At 17.8% G+C, this 14,236-nt stretch overlaps 5 protein-coding genes across 6 annotated transcripts; 3 read left to right on the top strand and 2 right to left on the bottom strand.

Annotated features, from left to right (window-relative positions):
• Positions 1-444: 444 nt before the first annotated feature.
• Positions 445-1,947, top strand: PGSY75_1330600 (putative elongation factor Tu; the record flags this gene model as incomplete). The annotated part of the gene is made up of 1 exon (XM_018787365.1): positions 445-1,947. One exon carries the CDS (start codon positions 445-447, stop codon positions 1,945-1,947), a length of 1,503 nt encoding a protein of 500 aa, XP_018640107.1.
• A 503-nt stretch (positions 1,948-2,450) lies between these two features.
• Positions 2,451-4,349, bottom strand: PGSY75_1330500 (hypothetical protein; the record flags this gene model as incomplete). The annotated part of the gene is made up of 1 exon (XM_018787364.1): positions 2,451-4,349. The coding sequence occupies one exon, from the start codon at positions 4,347-4,349 to the stop codon at positions 2,451-2,453; it is 1,899 nt and encodes a 632-aa protein (XP_018640106.1).
• A 3,739-nt stretch (positions 4,350-8,088) lies between these two features.
• On the top strand, positions 8,089-9,706 carry PGSY75_1330400 (putative ER lumen protein retaining receptor 1; the record flags this gene model as incomplete). Of its 2 annotated transcripts, XM_018787362.1 has the most annotated exons (5): positions 8,089-8,619; positions 8,981-9,052; positions 9,189-9,242; positions 9,373-9,432; positions 9,569-9,706. In XM_018787362.1, the coding sequence occupies 5 exons, from the start codon at positions 8,089-8,091 to the stop codon at positions 9,704-9,706; spliced, it is 855 nt and encodes a 284-aa protein (XP_018640104.1). The 2 variants fall into 2 exon arrangements, with proteins under 2 accessions (XP_018640104.1, XP_018640105.1); XM_018787363.1 differs by lacking the exon at positions 9,569-9,706 and having other exon boundaries at positions 9,398-9,415.
• A 1,269-nt stretch (positions 9,707-10,975) lies between these two features.
• Positions 10,976-13,180, top strand: PGSY75_1330300 (putative DnaJ protein; the record flags this gene model as incomplete). Its single annotated transcript, XM_018787361.1, has 6 exons — positions 10,976-11,085; positions 11,287-11,686; positions 11,952-12,006; positions 12,173-12,208; positions 12,387-12,518; positions 12,921-13,180. The coding sequence occupies 6 exons, from the start codon at positions 10,976-10,978 to the stop codon at positions 13,178-13,180; spliced, it is 993 nt and encodes a 330-aa protein (XP_018640103.1).
• A 229-nt stretch (positions 13,181-13,409) lies between these two features.
• Positions 13,410-14,217, bottom strand: PGSY75_1330200 (hypothetical protein; the record flags this gene model as incomplete). Its single annotated transcript, XM_018787360.1, has 2 exons — positions 13,410-13,547; positions 13,675-14,217. The coding sequence occupies 2 exons, from the start codon at positions 14,215-14,217 to the stop codon at positions 13,410-13,412; spliced, it is 681 nt and encodes a 226-aa protein (XP_018640102.1).
• Between the last annotated feature and the right edge of the window lie 19 nt (positions 14,218-14,236).

Here is a 14,236-nt window from a genome sequence, read left to right as displayed (position 1 = left end):
AAAAAAAAAAAAAAAAAAAAAAAAAAAAAATAATAAATAATATAAATATATATAGAAGATAAATATGTCAAAAAAAAAAAAAAAAAAAAAAAAAAAAAAAATATATATATATATATATATATATTTTATTTTTATTTTTTTTTTTTTTTTTTTTTTTTTTTTTAAAATAAAGCGGGTTTATTTCTTCCTTATTTAATAATTAAAAAAAAAAAAAAAAAAAATTAAACCATATATATTATATATCTTTTGATTTGATCACATATATATTATGAAAAAATAGGAAAAGCATATCCTTCCTTTACAACTTAAAAAAAAAAAAAAATAATATAAATATAAATATAAATATATATGTAAATATATTTATATTTATGTATATGTTTGTACTTATTACACCTATTTGTTTATATATATATATATATTTTTTTTATATTTTTATTTATAAATATGCTTAAAATTAAATGTAGCTTTCTCAACTCTGTTGGGAAGAGTGATAAACTAAAAAACTCATTTGACAGGTTAAGTCCCATGATGAAAAAAAATAATATGAATAGTTTTTTATATAATAAACAAAATGAATGTCATATAAATATGACAAGAGATATAAATAAATACAAAAAAAATAAGAACATAAAGATTATATATAATAAATATTTAGATAAATATAATAATAAGAATAATATGTATAATATATATAATATAAGACAAAATAATAATGGTCATAATATAGAGAACTTATTTTGTATATATCGTAAAAATTTTGCTATTGGCATATTTGAAAGAAAAAAACCTCATATGAATATAGGTACTATAGGTCATGTGGATCATGGCAAAACCACCTTAACAGCTGCTATAACAAAGGTATGTTCAGAATTAAATAGAGGTGTCTTTAAATCTTATGAAGAAATTGATAAAACTCCTGAAGAACAAAAAAGAGGTATTACTATTAATGCTACACATGTAGAATATGAAACAGAAAAACGACACTATAGTCATATCGATTGTCCTGGTCATTTAGATTATATTAAAAATATGATTACTGGTACATCTCAAATGGATGGTTCTATCCTTGTAGTGTCAGCATATGATGGTTTAATGCCACAAACAAAAGAACATGTTTTATTATCAAGACAAATAGGTATTGAAAAAATGATTGTTTATTTAAATAAAATAGATATGTGTGAAGATCAAGAATTAGTAGATCTAGTTGAATTAGAAATAAGAGAATTATTATCCTTCCATAAATATGATGGAGATAATATTCCATTTATTAAAGGTTCTGCTTTAAAAGCTTTAAATGGAGATAAATCAGAATATGGTGTTCCTTCTATTCTTAAATTATTAGATGCATGCGATAATTATATTGATGAACCAAAAAGAAAAATAGATCTACCTTTTCTTATGAGCATAGATGATGTACTACAAATATCAGGAAAAGGAACCGTTGCAACAGGTAGAGTCGAACAAGGCTCACTTAAATTAAACGACCAAGTCGAAATCTTAGGTATCAAAGAAAAACCTATAAAAACAGTCATTACTGGTATAGAAATGTTTAGAAAAACATTAGATACAGCTCAAGCTGGAGATCAAATAGGTATCATGTTAAAAAATGTAAAAAAAAATGATATCACTAGAGGAATGGTAGTCACAAAAGCAACAAATATAAAAACATTCAAAAAATTCGAAAGTGATATATATGTATTAAAAAATGAAGAAGGAGGAAGAAAAAATCCTTTCTCTTCATATTATAGACCACAAGCATATATTAGAACAGCTGATGTTAATTGTGCTGTTATTCTTAATGAAGATACACAAGTTGCGAACCCAGGTGATAGTGTTAAGTGTGTCATCGAATTAATGTATCCATTAGCACTAACAGATGGATTGAGATTTTCTTTAAGAGAAGGAGGAAAAACAGTAGCATCCGGTGTTATTACAAAATTGTTATGAAAATATTAAAATTTTTATTTTGTTCATGTTAAAAAAAATGTAAAAGTTTATTCTTTTTTTATAACATCAATATGTACTTAACCACCAAAACAGGATAAACTCAACATATATATGTATATATGTATATATTTATTTTTATTTTTTTGTTATAATTTTAAAACCATTATATTATGTTGTCCTACATTTATTTATATAATTTATTTTTTTTTTTTTTTATTTTTTTTTTTTTTTTTTTTCTCATCATTAAAATTATTATGTCCATATTTACAAACAATAAAAAAATAATGTACATTTATTACATCCATCTGGATTATAAAATAAAAAAAAAAAAAAAAAACATGTCACACACACACACACATATATATATATATATATATATATATATATATATATATGTTTGTCAAACCTTGTATGATATATTTTATAATTTTATTTTTATATGTCATATACCCTTTTTTGGATCCACAATCCTGCACTTATACTTCTCCAGATAGATACCTTTTTCATATGAAGAGACGAGAAAATTCATCCATGCGATACTTCTCATTTGTTATAGGACATTCAAATATTTCATCCGATTTTAAAAATAATGAAATAGCCTTCTCTGAAAAAACATATCCAGTTGGGGTTGTAAAAGGAGGGTTGTTTTCATCCATTACTTCATTTGTATATGGACATACTAAGAAACTTTTTGTTTTTTGTATGTTTGGCAATTTATTAATTGTATTTTTTAATTCCTTTATGCATGTAGGACATTTTGTAGACGTTTTTTTTCCACAATGATCTGTTTTAATTACAGATATTCCTGCTTTTAATAAAAGCTCAAGTAAAGGATTTGTAGAAAGACCAGATATATCTGAATATACTCTTTTGAATAAGTTGATAATTTTTTTCCATCTATTATCATTAAATTTTTTTAATTTTTTCATTTTATTATTATTATTATTATTGTTGTTGTTGTTACTATAAAGTGCTATATGTGTAATTATATATTTCAAATCTGATTCTATACATCCATGTGGTTGTGAAACTGTTTTTTTAATATATTCGATTGCTTCTAAATATTTGTTTTCAAATATTAATTGAATAACATATTGTAAATGTAATTCAGATTCCATATTTGAATCAATTTTTTTTAATTGTGATTTATATTTTTGACAAAAATCTAATGCTGGTTGTGTATTATGTTTTATTAGTTCATTAATTATATATATATATTCTTTATATACATCTTTATCTGAATAATCTTCTAAATTATATCGTTTACAAAATATAGATACAGTATCAAAATAACCATATGTACATAAATATTCATTGATTAGCCAATTAATTCTTTTCTCATAATTCTGAAATCGAAAATCATATTTTAAATTTTGAACTTGTATATCTCCTTCAAAATATATATATTTTAAACGATTTACTAATCTTCTAATATATTTATTTAATAACATTTTTGATTCATTTACTTTTCTTTTTAATACTTGTAATTTTTCTAACATGGTATTTAATTTTTCTATACACACATCATCACCTAAATTTTTTAATTTCTTTTCTATAAATAATGTAATTATCATAAAATTCTTTTCTATCTCTTTTTGAATATTTCGAAATGTATTTAATATACAATTAAGAGGAACTTGAATAAATGATTTATCTAAAGAATTTAAGCATAATAATGATTTCATATCTTTTTTTTTTTTTTCTTTTTTATTTTTTTTCTTTTTTTTTTTTTTGTTATTATTCTTTATACTCTTTTTATCATCCTTACAAGATACATCCAAACCTTTTTGTGTGCAATCACTTGAAACATTTCCTTCATCTTTATTACTTATTATAATATCTTCAACACTTGAATAATTACTATCATCTTCTTTTATATCAACCTCTTCATTTGTTTCAATCTCATCATTCTCTTTTTTCTGATCATTTTCAATTATTTGTCTCTTTCGTAATCTTTCCATTTTTGACTTATCATTTTCTTTCTCTTTTTCATTTATATTTAAATCATCTACCTTTTCACATATATTTATATTATCTACTGATGTATAATTTAAGTTTATCCACATATCTATCAATTCTTCATCTTCACTATCATTATCCTTATTAAAAATTTCCTGACTCTTGTTTTTTTCTTCTGACTTGTTCAGGTCTTTTTCATTTTGTTCATAATTATGAAGAATTTTTTCTGCACAACATTGATTATTTTCAATATGATAACATTGTCTGTTATTTATATGACAACAATTTTTTTCTACAGTTTCTTCACTTGGTTTATTATTTGTATTGTTTTCATTTTTATTATTTAAATTGTGTTCATCAAAATTAATAAGTTCATCTTTTTCATTAATATATTTTTTGATATCCTCACTCTTTTCATTAGAAGTTGCCTTATCCCCTTCCATAATTATTTTATTATTAATTATAATATTTTTTTTTTTTTTATGTATGTAATACCAGAAGAAGGACAGATAACTCAACCAAACCTTCTCTTTTTAAGAAGGAAAAAATAAAAAATAAAAATTAAAAAACACACATTTGAAAGGAAAAATATATGTGCATATAAATAAATATATATATAAATAAATAAATATAAATATATATATATATATATATATATATATATATAATATTTAAAATTTCAACTGTGAAAAAAAAAAAAAAAATTCTTATAAAATATATTATGATGAAAAATATTTATAGCAAAAGAGAAAAGAAAAAATAATAAATAAAAAAAAAAAAAAAAGTAGGCAAGAATAAAATAAAACCAAAAAATTTTAAATATTGAATTTATAAATACAAAATATTCATATCTTATGAGCAAGCATATATATAATATATATATATGTTACACATTTATTAAAAGTAAAGGTGGAAGGGTGTGTAAGTTATATACATTTACATGTGTGCGTATTTTTTATTATTCAAATAACACAAAAAAAAATATATACATATATATATATATATATATATATATATATTTATTTATTTATTTATTTTATTTTAAAAATCTATGGGGACAATACATTCAATATATGTGTATCATTGTAATGTCTTTTTACTTATTATTTCTTATCACATGTGCTTATAAAAAGGTAATGTTGACCATTTCTAGCAAAGCAAGGCACACACCTTAATTTTTTGGTAATATAAATGAAGAGAAAATTCAATATAATTCTTCAAAGATATTAAATGTAAATACGCATAAATTATACACATATTATATATAAATAAATATATATATATATAATATATATATAATATTCTTTTATTTTGATGATTTTTTTTTTTATATTTTAATTATTTCTCAAGAAACACACAATAAAAAAAAATTCATACATAATAGATTATCATTATATTACAGAGGAAGATAAGGCTTCTTTTCTCATAATAAAAATAAAATAATAAACATCAATATATATAAATATTCATATATATTTTTAAAATATGTTAAAATGAAGTACAGATAATATAACTATTATATATATGATGGCAAAGTTCGATATATATAAAAACAATTCATCATACATATATACATATATATATATATATATCTTTCCTTTTATGTTTATACATTCTTCACATGTTCATTTAAAGCTTTCTATAATACAAATAAATACATAAAGTGTCTATTTTTAGACCACCTTTTTATGATCTTATCACAACAAAGTTTTATGAACTTAATTATTTTACACCTTATTTCTTTTTTTTGTTTTACCTACTTTATCAATAGTATGTATATTTATACACTTATTATTTAATTGGAAAAAAAAAAAAAAAAAAAAAAAAAAATAATAATAATTTTGGCTAGTTCCTGAACAATACATATATTAATATAATTAATAATAATAAAAAAAAAACAAAAAAAAAAAGTCAATGTAAGGACTTAAATATTTTCATAATTTGAACATATTAATATGATTACAACATAAATTAGTATGCTGTGGATTTTTTTTTTTTTTATTATTAATTCAAAAGAATGAATATAATATATATATATATATATATTTATTTATTTATATTATGATGTTCTTTTTGTTTAACCATAAGAATAAAAGATAAAAATTAAAAAGAAATATATACTAGTTAAATATTATTCAAAGGCATATAAAAATATATATATATATATATATATATATGATATATGCACATATTATATTATATCCACGATGTTCTTATATGATATATATCTTTAAAACTGTCATTTATTATATTATTAATATAATATTTTTTTTTTATTTATCACAACATATATATATATATATATATATATATATATATATATATATAGGTGTGAATTTCTTACTATTTATATTAAATAAGTATCAACGCATATATAATTTATAGATATCCATATATTTTATATACATATTATATTGTTCATTTTTACTTATGAAAAAAATTTTAAATATAAATTTTCAATAAATATATATTATATATATATGTACTACTTATAAATATTTCTTTTTCTTTTCTTTTTTTTTATAATTCCTTTAAAATATCCATTTTTTTTTTTTTTTTTTTTTAATTAACGGAAAAACAAGTACTATTTAATCATAAGGATTATAATATTTCTAAACAATAAAATTAAAAATCAAAATAAAAAAGACGCCAATAATTTTTTTTTTTTCTCTCGTCTTTACATAAAAAAAAAAAAAAAAAATTTATTATCTGAAAATAAAATATTTCTAATTATTCTTTTTTTTATTTTTTATAATAAAAGGAAAGAAAAAAAAAATATATATATATATATATATATTTTTTTTTTATATTATTGTTGTAAATAATTAAAATATTCAAAAAGTAAAACAAAAGAAAAGGAAATTATTAGTATAATATATTTTTACAATGAATTTATATATATAAATATTATATATATAATATGAATATAATATAATACCCTTTTAAAAAATAAAAAGTTTATAAATATATATATATTATTTATATATATTTATATATATATAATAATATATTATAAAATACTCATAAAAATAATATTTCATAAATACAAAATATATAATGTATATATTATTCATATACATATAAAAATAAATATATATATATTATATTATATATATATGAAGCAGTGTTTTTTTAAAAAAATATATTATATGTATTTTATATATAATATGTACTTTATTTTCATATCTTACATGTATGTAGTATTGTATGTATTATAAAAAAAAAAATATAATAAAATTATTAAAAAAATATATATTATATGCATATGATTAATTATGTATCAATACCTAATATTACATATAAAAAAGTTTATTATTTTATAATATAATCAGAATAATAAATAATACATATATTTTTATATTAACATGTAATAAAATATATATTATTTATATATTATATATAATATTATGTATAATAATAATAAAATATTATAAAATATTCATATTTTTTTTATATATATTTTTTGTTTTGTATAACCATATGCTCTGCATTAAAAAGAAATAAAAATAATAATATTATCAAAAAAAAATAATAATAAATAAACCTATTTTTTTTTTTTTTTTTTTTAATACACTCCTGATATATATATTAATATATATAAAAATACCATTTAGAAAAAATGTACAACGAATATTATTAATCTAAATATGTTTTTATAAAATTTGGATATAAAAATAAAAAAATATATAATAATATATTATATATATATATATATATATATTTATGTATTTATATATTTATATATTTATTATTTTTTTTTTTTTTTTTTTTTGTTTTTTTTTTTTTTTTTAATAACTATTAAAACAAGTATATATATAATTTTTATATATATATGTATGTATAAGTTATAAATATATTTTTTTTATATATGTAATATTTCCAAAGGACAAGAAAAATATTTTATATAAAATAATTAAAATAACGTAAAATATCCTTGGAAACATATATACATTATTATTATTATTATTATTATTATATGTCATAAAAAATATACATTATAATATATATTATATAATACATATATATATATATATATATACATATATACACTTAAACGTGTTAATTCTGAATATACCTTTTTATATTGTTACCACATAATAATATATATACATATATATATATATATTTATTTTTTTTTATGAATATTTCATAATTTTTTATTTAACCAATATTATAATAAATATGAAGGGGGTTAATGATTTTTTTAGAAAAGTGAACGATGCAGAAAAAATGAAGAGATACCTGTCAGACCATAGCTCCTCGATAAAAATATATTGTTTCTTTTTATTATTAGTTTTTATATTTTATCATTTATTTTCAGATGGAGATTTTTCGTTTTTATTAACTCTATCATCAGTAATTAGTATGTTTTCGTTTCTTATGGTCTTTTTAAAAATAGAAATGAACAAATCATGTGCAGGTGTTTCTTTAAAAATGATGGAATGTTATGTAGTTTTAAATGCATCAAGATTAATATCCATCGTACCATTTGAAGGATATTTACCATATGATAAAAGTGGAGATTGGTTATATCAATTAGTTGAAGCAGTTTCACTATTTATTAATTGTTGTATTGTATACTTGTGTAGATATAAATACAAAAATACATATGATAGTACCAATGATATTTTCAACAACTTATTTTTAATTATACCAGCTTTTATTATTGCAATTTTTGTGCATCCATCATTGAATTCCTTTCTTCCAGCTGATGTAAGCATAACAAAAATATACAATATAAAATATAAAATTTAAAATATAAAAAATAAAATATAAAAAATAAAAAATAAAATATAAAATATAAAATATATGGCACCTCAACAGCTAGTTATAATAGGGAAATATATATATATATATATATTATGTGTGTGTGTCTGGATATATATATTTTTTTTTTTTTACATGACAGCTAGCTATTAAAAAAAAAAAAATTATTTTTTTTTTTACCTGACAAACTAGCTAAAAGAAATATATGCATATATATATATTTTGAACAACTAGCTGTAAAAGAGAAAAAAAAAAAAAAAAATGAACAGACATCATATTCATGTTGTTCTTTTTTAATTATTTTTAGGTTGCTTGGTCATTTGCATTATATTTGGAGTCAGTTTGTGTATTACCACAATTATCCATGTTTCAAAAAGAAGTAAAAAAAAAATAAAGAATGATAATTATATATATATTTTACCGTTTTGGATAATATGTATATTTTATAAGGTATATGTATATGTATATGTATATATATATATATATGCCTTTTTTTTTTTTTTTTTTTTTTTCAGGGAAAAGTAGCTGCATTTACTACTCACTTTTTGGCATCTCAGGCATTTTCAAAAGTAAAAAAGAGTTTAAAAAAAAAATATATATGTATATATTAAATATATGTATGTTTTTATTCATATTATATATATATATATATATATATATATATTGATTTATATTGATTTATTTTATTTTTCATTTTAGGTTTTATCTTTCTTGTTTTGGATAGTGTCACACAAAGAATTGAACTCCTCAGATAATATTGTAAACTTAAAAAATCATTTTAATGTGTATTTATATACGTACATTTATTATATATATATATATATATATATGTTCTTATTTATTTATTTTTATTTTTTTTTTTTTTTTTTTTTTTTTTTTTTTTTTTTTTTTGTAGATTAAATCATATGTTGGTTTTTGGGTTGTCATTATGCAAATCGTTCAACTTGTTTTAATGGGAGATTTTATTTATCATTATATAAGATGTTTAAGTAAGGGTGTATCTTTTGATAATTTATTAAATGAAAATGTATAAGAACATATAAGACACCATAATAAATCAAACTGTACATATATATATATATATATATATATGTTTGTGTGTGAAAAAATAAAATGAATAAATGAATGAATATATAAAATCAATGAACAGAAAAACATACCGAATGATATATAAAATCATTTGTTAATAAATTATTAATGTCATATAAATAATTCTTTATAAAAACACATATCAAATATACAATGTTCAATATGTATACTTTTTTATATGTTTATTGTTATAATATATACAATTACCGATTCTTATATATATATATATATATATATATATTTTTATATATAATTATAATTCATATTTTTTAAGTGATTATACAATGGATGAGAAAAAAAAAAAAAAAAAAAAAAAAACCAACAAAAATAGAACAATGAGGAAAAATATTTAACATAACATGTATATATAATATATATATATATATATATATGTGTATGTTCTTATTTATTTTTTTTATTAATTGTAAATTATGTATAATTTTTTAAAATTATTTCACATACATTAAAATTTAAATATACATATATTATATATGTATACATATATATCTTCTTTTTTTTTTTTTTTTTTTTTTATAATATATAACAGAAATAATTTTATTTTCGAATTATTTCATTTCTATTATGTTCCATATAAATTTATATATACATATATATATATCTACATATATATTCATTATTTGTTTTATATATATATATATATAATAATAATAATTATACCTTTATTTGTTTTCTTATATATTATATATATATATATTATACTTTTTTTTTATTTTTGTTTTTTTTTTTTTTTTTTTTAAAGAAATTCTTAAAAAAAAGACGATTTTTCTTTATAAATATACAATTCTGTTTAATTATTAAACATGATATAATATATATGTATATATAATCATATAGTTATTATTATTATTTTTTTTTTTATCCTTTTCTATCTGTCAAATAGAAATAATAATACATGATAAATATTTAACACAAATAAAACGTTTATCTTCTCCCTTTTTAAAATTAATATATAAATTTTTTTTTTTATTTTTTTTTATTATTAAAAAAAAGGTATGTATAAAATATATATATATAATATATATATATTTTTTTTTTTATCATTTTGTGAAGGTAAAATATGTAAACAAATATATATTTTTGATATAAAACATTATTATTAATATTAATATTATTATTTTATATATAAAAAAAAATATATTGTTTAAGGAAAAAACATATAAACAAAAGTAATAAAGAATGGATACTTTTAACAATGTTTTTAATTAAGAAAAGATTTCTGAGTTTTTATAATATAATTTCAACATCACCTATTTTAAATAAGAAATTTGTATATGTAAAGAATAACTATATATTCCAGAAAAGGTATATAATATTACTTATGTTTTTTTTATAAATAATTGTATTGTATTATATTGCTAATTTTTTTTTTTTTTTTACAAACTGAAGCAACATATAAATATAACATATATATATGTATGTATATATATTTATATGTCATCATAACAAATTGTAGAATATAACAAATTATTAATTTATTTACATATTATTACATTTTCGCTACAGACATTTTTCCAATAAAAATTTTTATGACATACTGAATATAAAAAAGGACAGTAACAAAAATGAAATAAAACAAGCTTATAGAAAACTTGCATTAAAATATCATCCTGATAGAAACCCAAATAATAGAAAAGAATCCGAACAGAAATTCAGAGAAATTACTGAAGCTTATGAAACCTTAAGTGATGACAATAAAAAGCAAATGTATGATAATCAATTAAATAGTGGATTTTATTCAAACAATTTTAATAATAATTACTATAATACTACAAGTAATAATAATCATATGAATTATAATTATCAATCCAGAAGAATGACAGATGAAGAAATTGAAAATGTTTTTAAAAATGTATTTGGAAATATGAACTTAAATGATATTTTCAAGTCCAATATTTTTAACGAGGTAATATAGGAAATGTGTATATTTATATGTACAAGTCAGGCAAATTTTGAATTATTAAAAAAAAATATATGAACAATTCAGAAAAAAATATCATAATGATAATAATATATATAATATATATATAATATATATATATTATATTTTTGTGTGTGTTTCAAAAAATAAATTATTTTTGAATATATTAAAATAATAAATCAATTCAAATAAATTGTCCAATTAAAATTTTAATATTTTTTTTTATTTTTTAATTTTTTAATTTTTATAGAATAGCTTTAGTAGTAGAACCATGGGAAGCGACATATTCAGTAATTTCGGTTCTGGTAAAAATATAAAATTTGTATATAAATAGAAAAAAATAAATAATGTTAATTATATTTTATACATTTGGTTACATTTTTTTTTTTTTTTTTGAGTTATTTTTTTTATTTATTATAAGTTTTAATATATTTATAACCCCCAATTTTTTTACATTAATATTTTTTATAGCTTCTTATGGAACCCCAAGAAATGAAAACATAAAACGTAATAAAAAATAAATTGTAATATGTATGTATATATATATGTATTTGTTTATGTATGTATTTATTTATGTATCTATTTATTTATGTATGTATTTATTTGTGTGCGAGTATGTCTATTTATATATGTAAATATTTTTCATCTTTGTTTACTTATTTGTTTCCTTCATATATTATTTTAGAGACGAATATAAAAACAGAAATTATACCTAGGGGAAATAAAATTATCGAGAAGACAACTAAAATTATTACTTATAAAGATGGAAATGTAAAACAAGAAATAATAGAAAGGGAAATAAGTAATAATAGTAAAGGTTCATAAAGAAGATATAAAAATAGTTATATGTATAAAAAAATAAAATAAAATAATAAAAAATATTAATATTATTATATTTCACTGCCCCATGGATAAAATTAAATTTATTATATAAATGTTTGTATGTATGTATTTATGTATGGGTGTGTGCTTTATTTTTATTTTTTTTACGTGCATTTATATATATATTATACCATTTTGATATCTCCACATTTATATTCTTCTTTATATAGAGTCATATATTAAATGTAAAAATAAATAAATATATATATATATTTATATATATATGTATACATTTATATATATGTTCTCATTTTTTATATACTTTAATATTAACCCCTTTATTTTATTTATTTGTTATTTTTTTTTATTTTTTTTATTTTTTTTATTTTTTTGATAGAATTTGAAGACTTTGTTGATTTTGATTTTTTATATAAAAATAATAATCTTTATAATTACATGAACAGTCAGAATAGTATAAATAAACAATCCTTTAATAGGTTCATAAACAATTATAAACAAAATCGACTGGTAAGAAATGTCTTAAATTATTGTTACGGTATTCTTTCCTTAGCAACCAGAAGAATACTTGTGAATTTAGTTATACATGTAATTCGTAAGTTGATACAAACTATCATTTTTATGTTACGAAAAAAATGACACATGGTGAAGTTATATGTACATAATATATATATGTGCTCTTATTATTTATTTATTATTTTATTTATTATATTATTTTTTTTTTTTTTTTTTCATTTTAAAAAAAAATTTTTTAATTGTAAGTTTGTATAAGCATACATATATATAAATATAAATATATATATATATATGTGTGTATATTTTTTTAAAATAACAAATATTTTAAAAACAATATTTTAAAAAAAACAATTTATTCATTTTCTATTCTTCCTGAAAAGGAACCAAGAATTTTTCTGAACATATATGAAGGAATAAAAGAATTATTTTTTTTCTTCTCTTGGTAAATAATACCTTTGATCATTTTGCTTTTTTCTTGATTCCAGAAGAGCTGTAAAAAAAAAAAAAAAAAAATATATATATATATATACATATATACATATATATATTATATTTACATATATTGTTTTTTTTTTTATTTTTTATTTTTTATTTTTTATATCATGTCATGTGTGTACCTCTGCTGTGTAGAACACCCTCCTGTCTTCATATTCAATGACCCATGTAAGATAATAATTATTGAAATACCACGTGCCTTCTAAATTGTCACTTGTCTTGACCCTTCCGTCTTCATATAAATGAACATAAAAAGAACCTTTTTTTTGTAAGAAGAAATTATATACTGTTATTTTCCATCGACAATTTTTTAATGGATGTATTATATTTTCCTCATTATTAAGTAGAAGCCACTTATTTATTAATCTCTTCAATGTTTTAAATTTTATAAGAGAATAACATTTTTTTTTTTCTCGTCTACTAAATTGTGTAACATTATTTTTTTCAGGTGATAAAAAATAATTACTTTGAATATTTAAAAATTTAGGTCTTCTATTATTACGATAAATATATTTATATTTATTCTGTTTATTTATAATATCATATGAATAATGATTATTCCATATTTTATGACCATCACTTATATTTTTCCCTTCATATAAATTTATAATATGTACACCCAAGAATAGAAAAAGAAATATTATATTAATTAAATGGATATTCATTATACATTTTAATACAAAA

The sequence above is a fragment of the Plasmodium gaboni genome, chromosome 13, assembly GCF_001602025.1.
Source record: "Plasmodium gaboni strain SY75 chromosome 13, whole genome shotgun sequence".
NCBI classification, from domain to species: domain Eukaryota; phylum Apicomplexa; class Aconoidasida; order Haemosporida; family Plasmodiidae; genus Plasmodium; species Plasmodium gaboni.
Note: the sequence above shows the minus strand (reverse complement) of the source record. Positions and strands in the feature narration are given on the sequence as shown.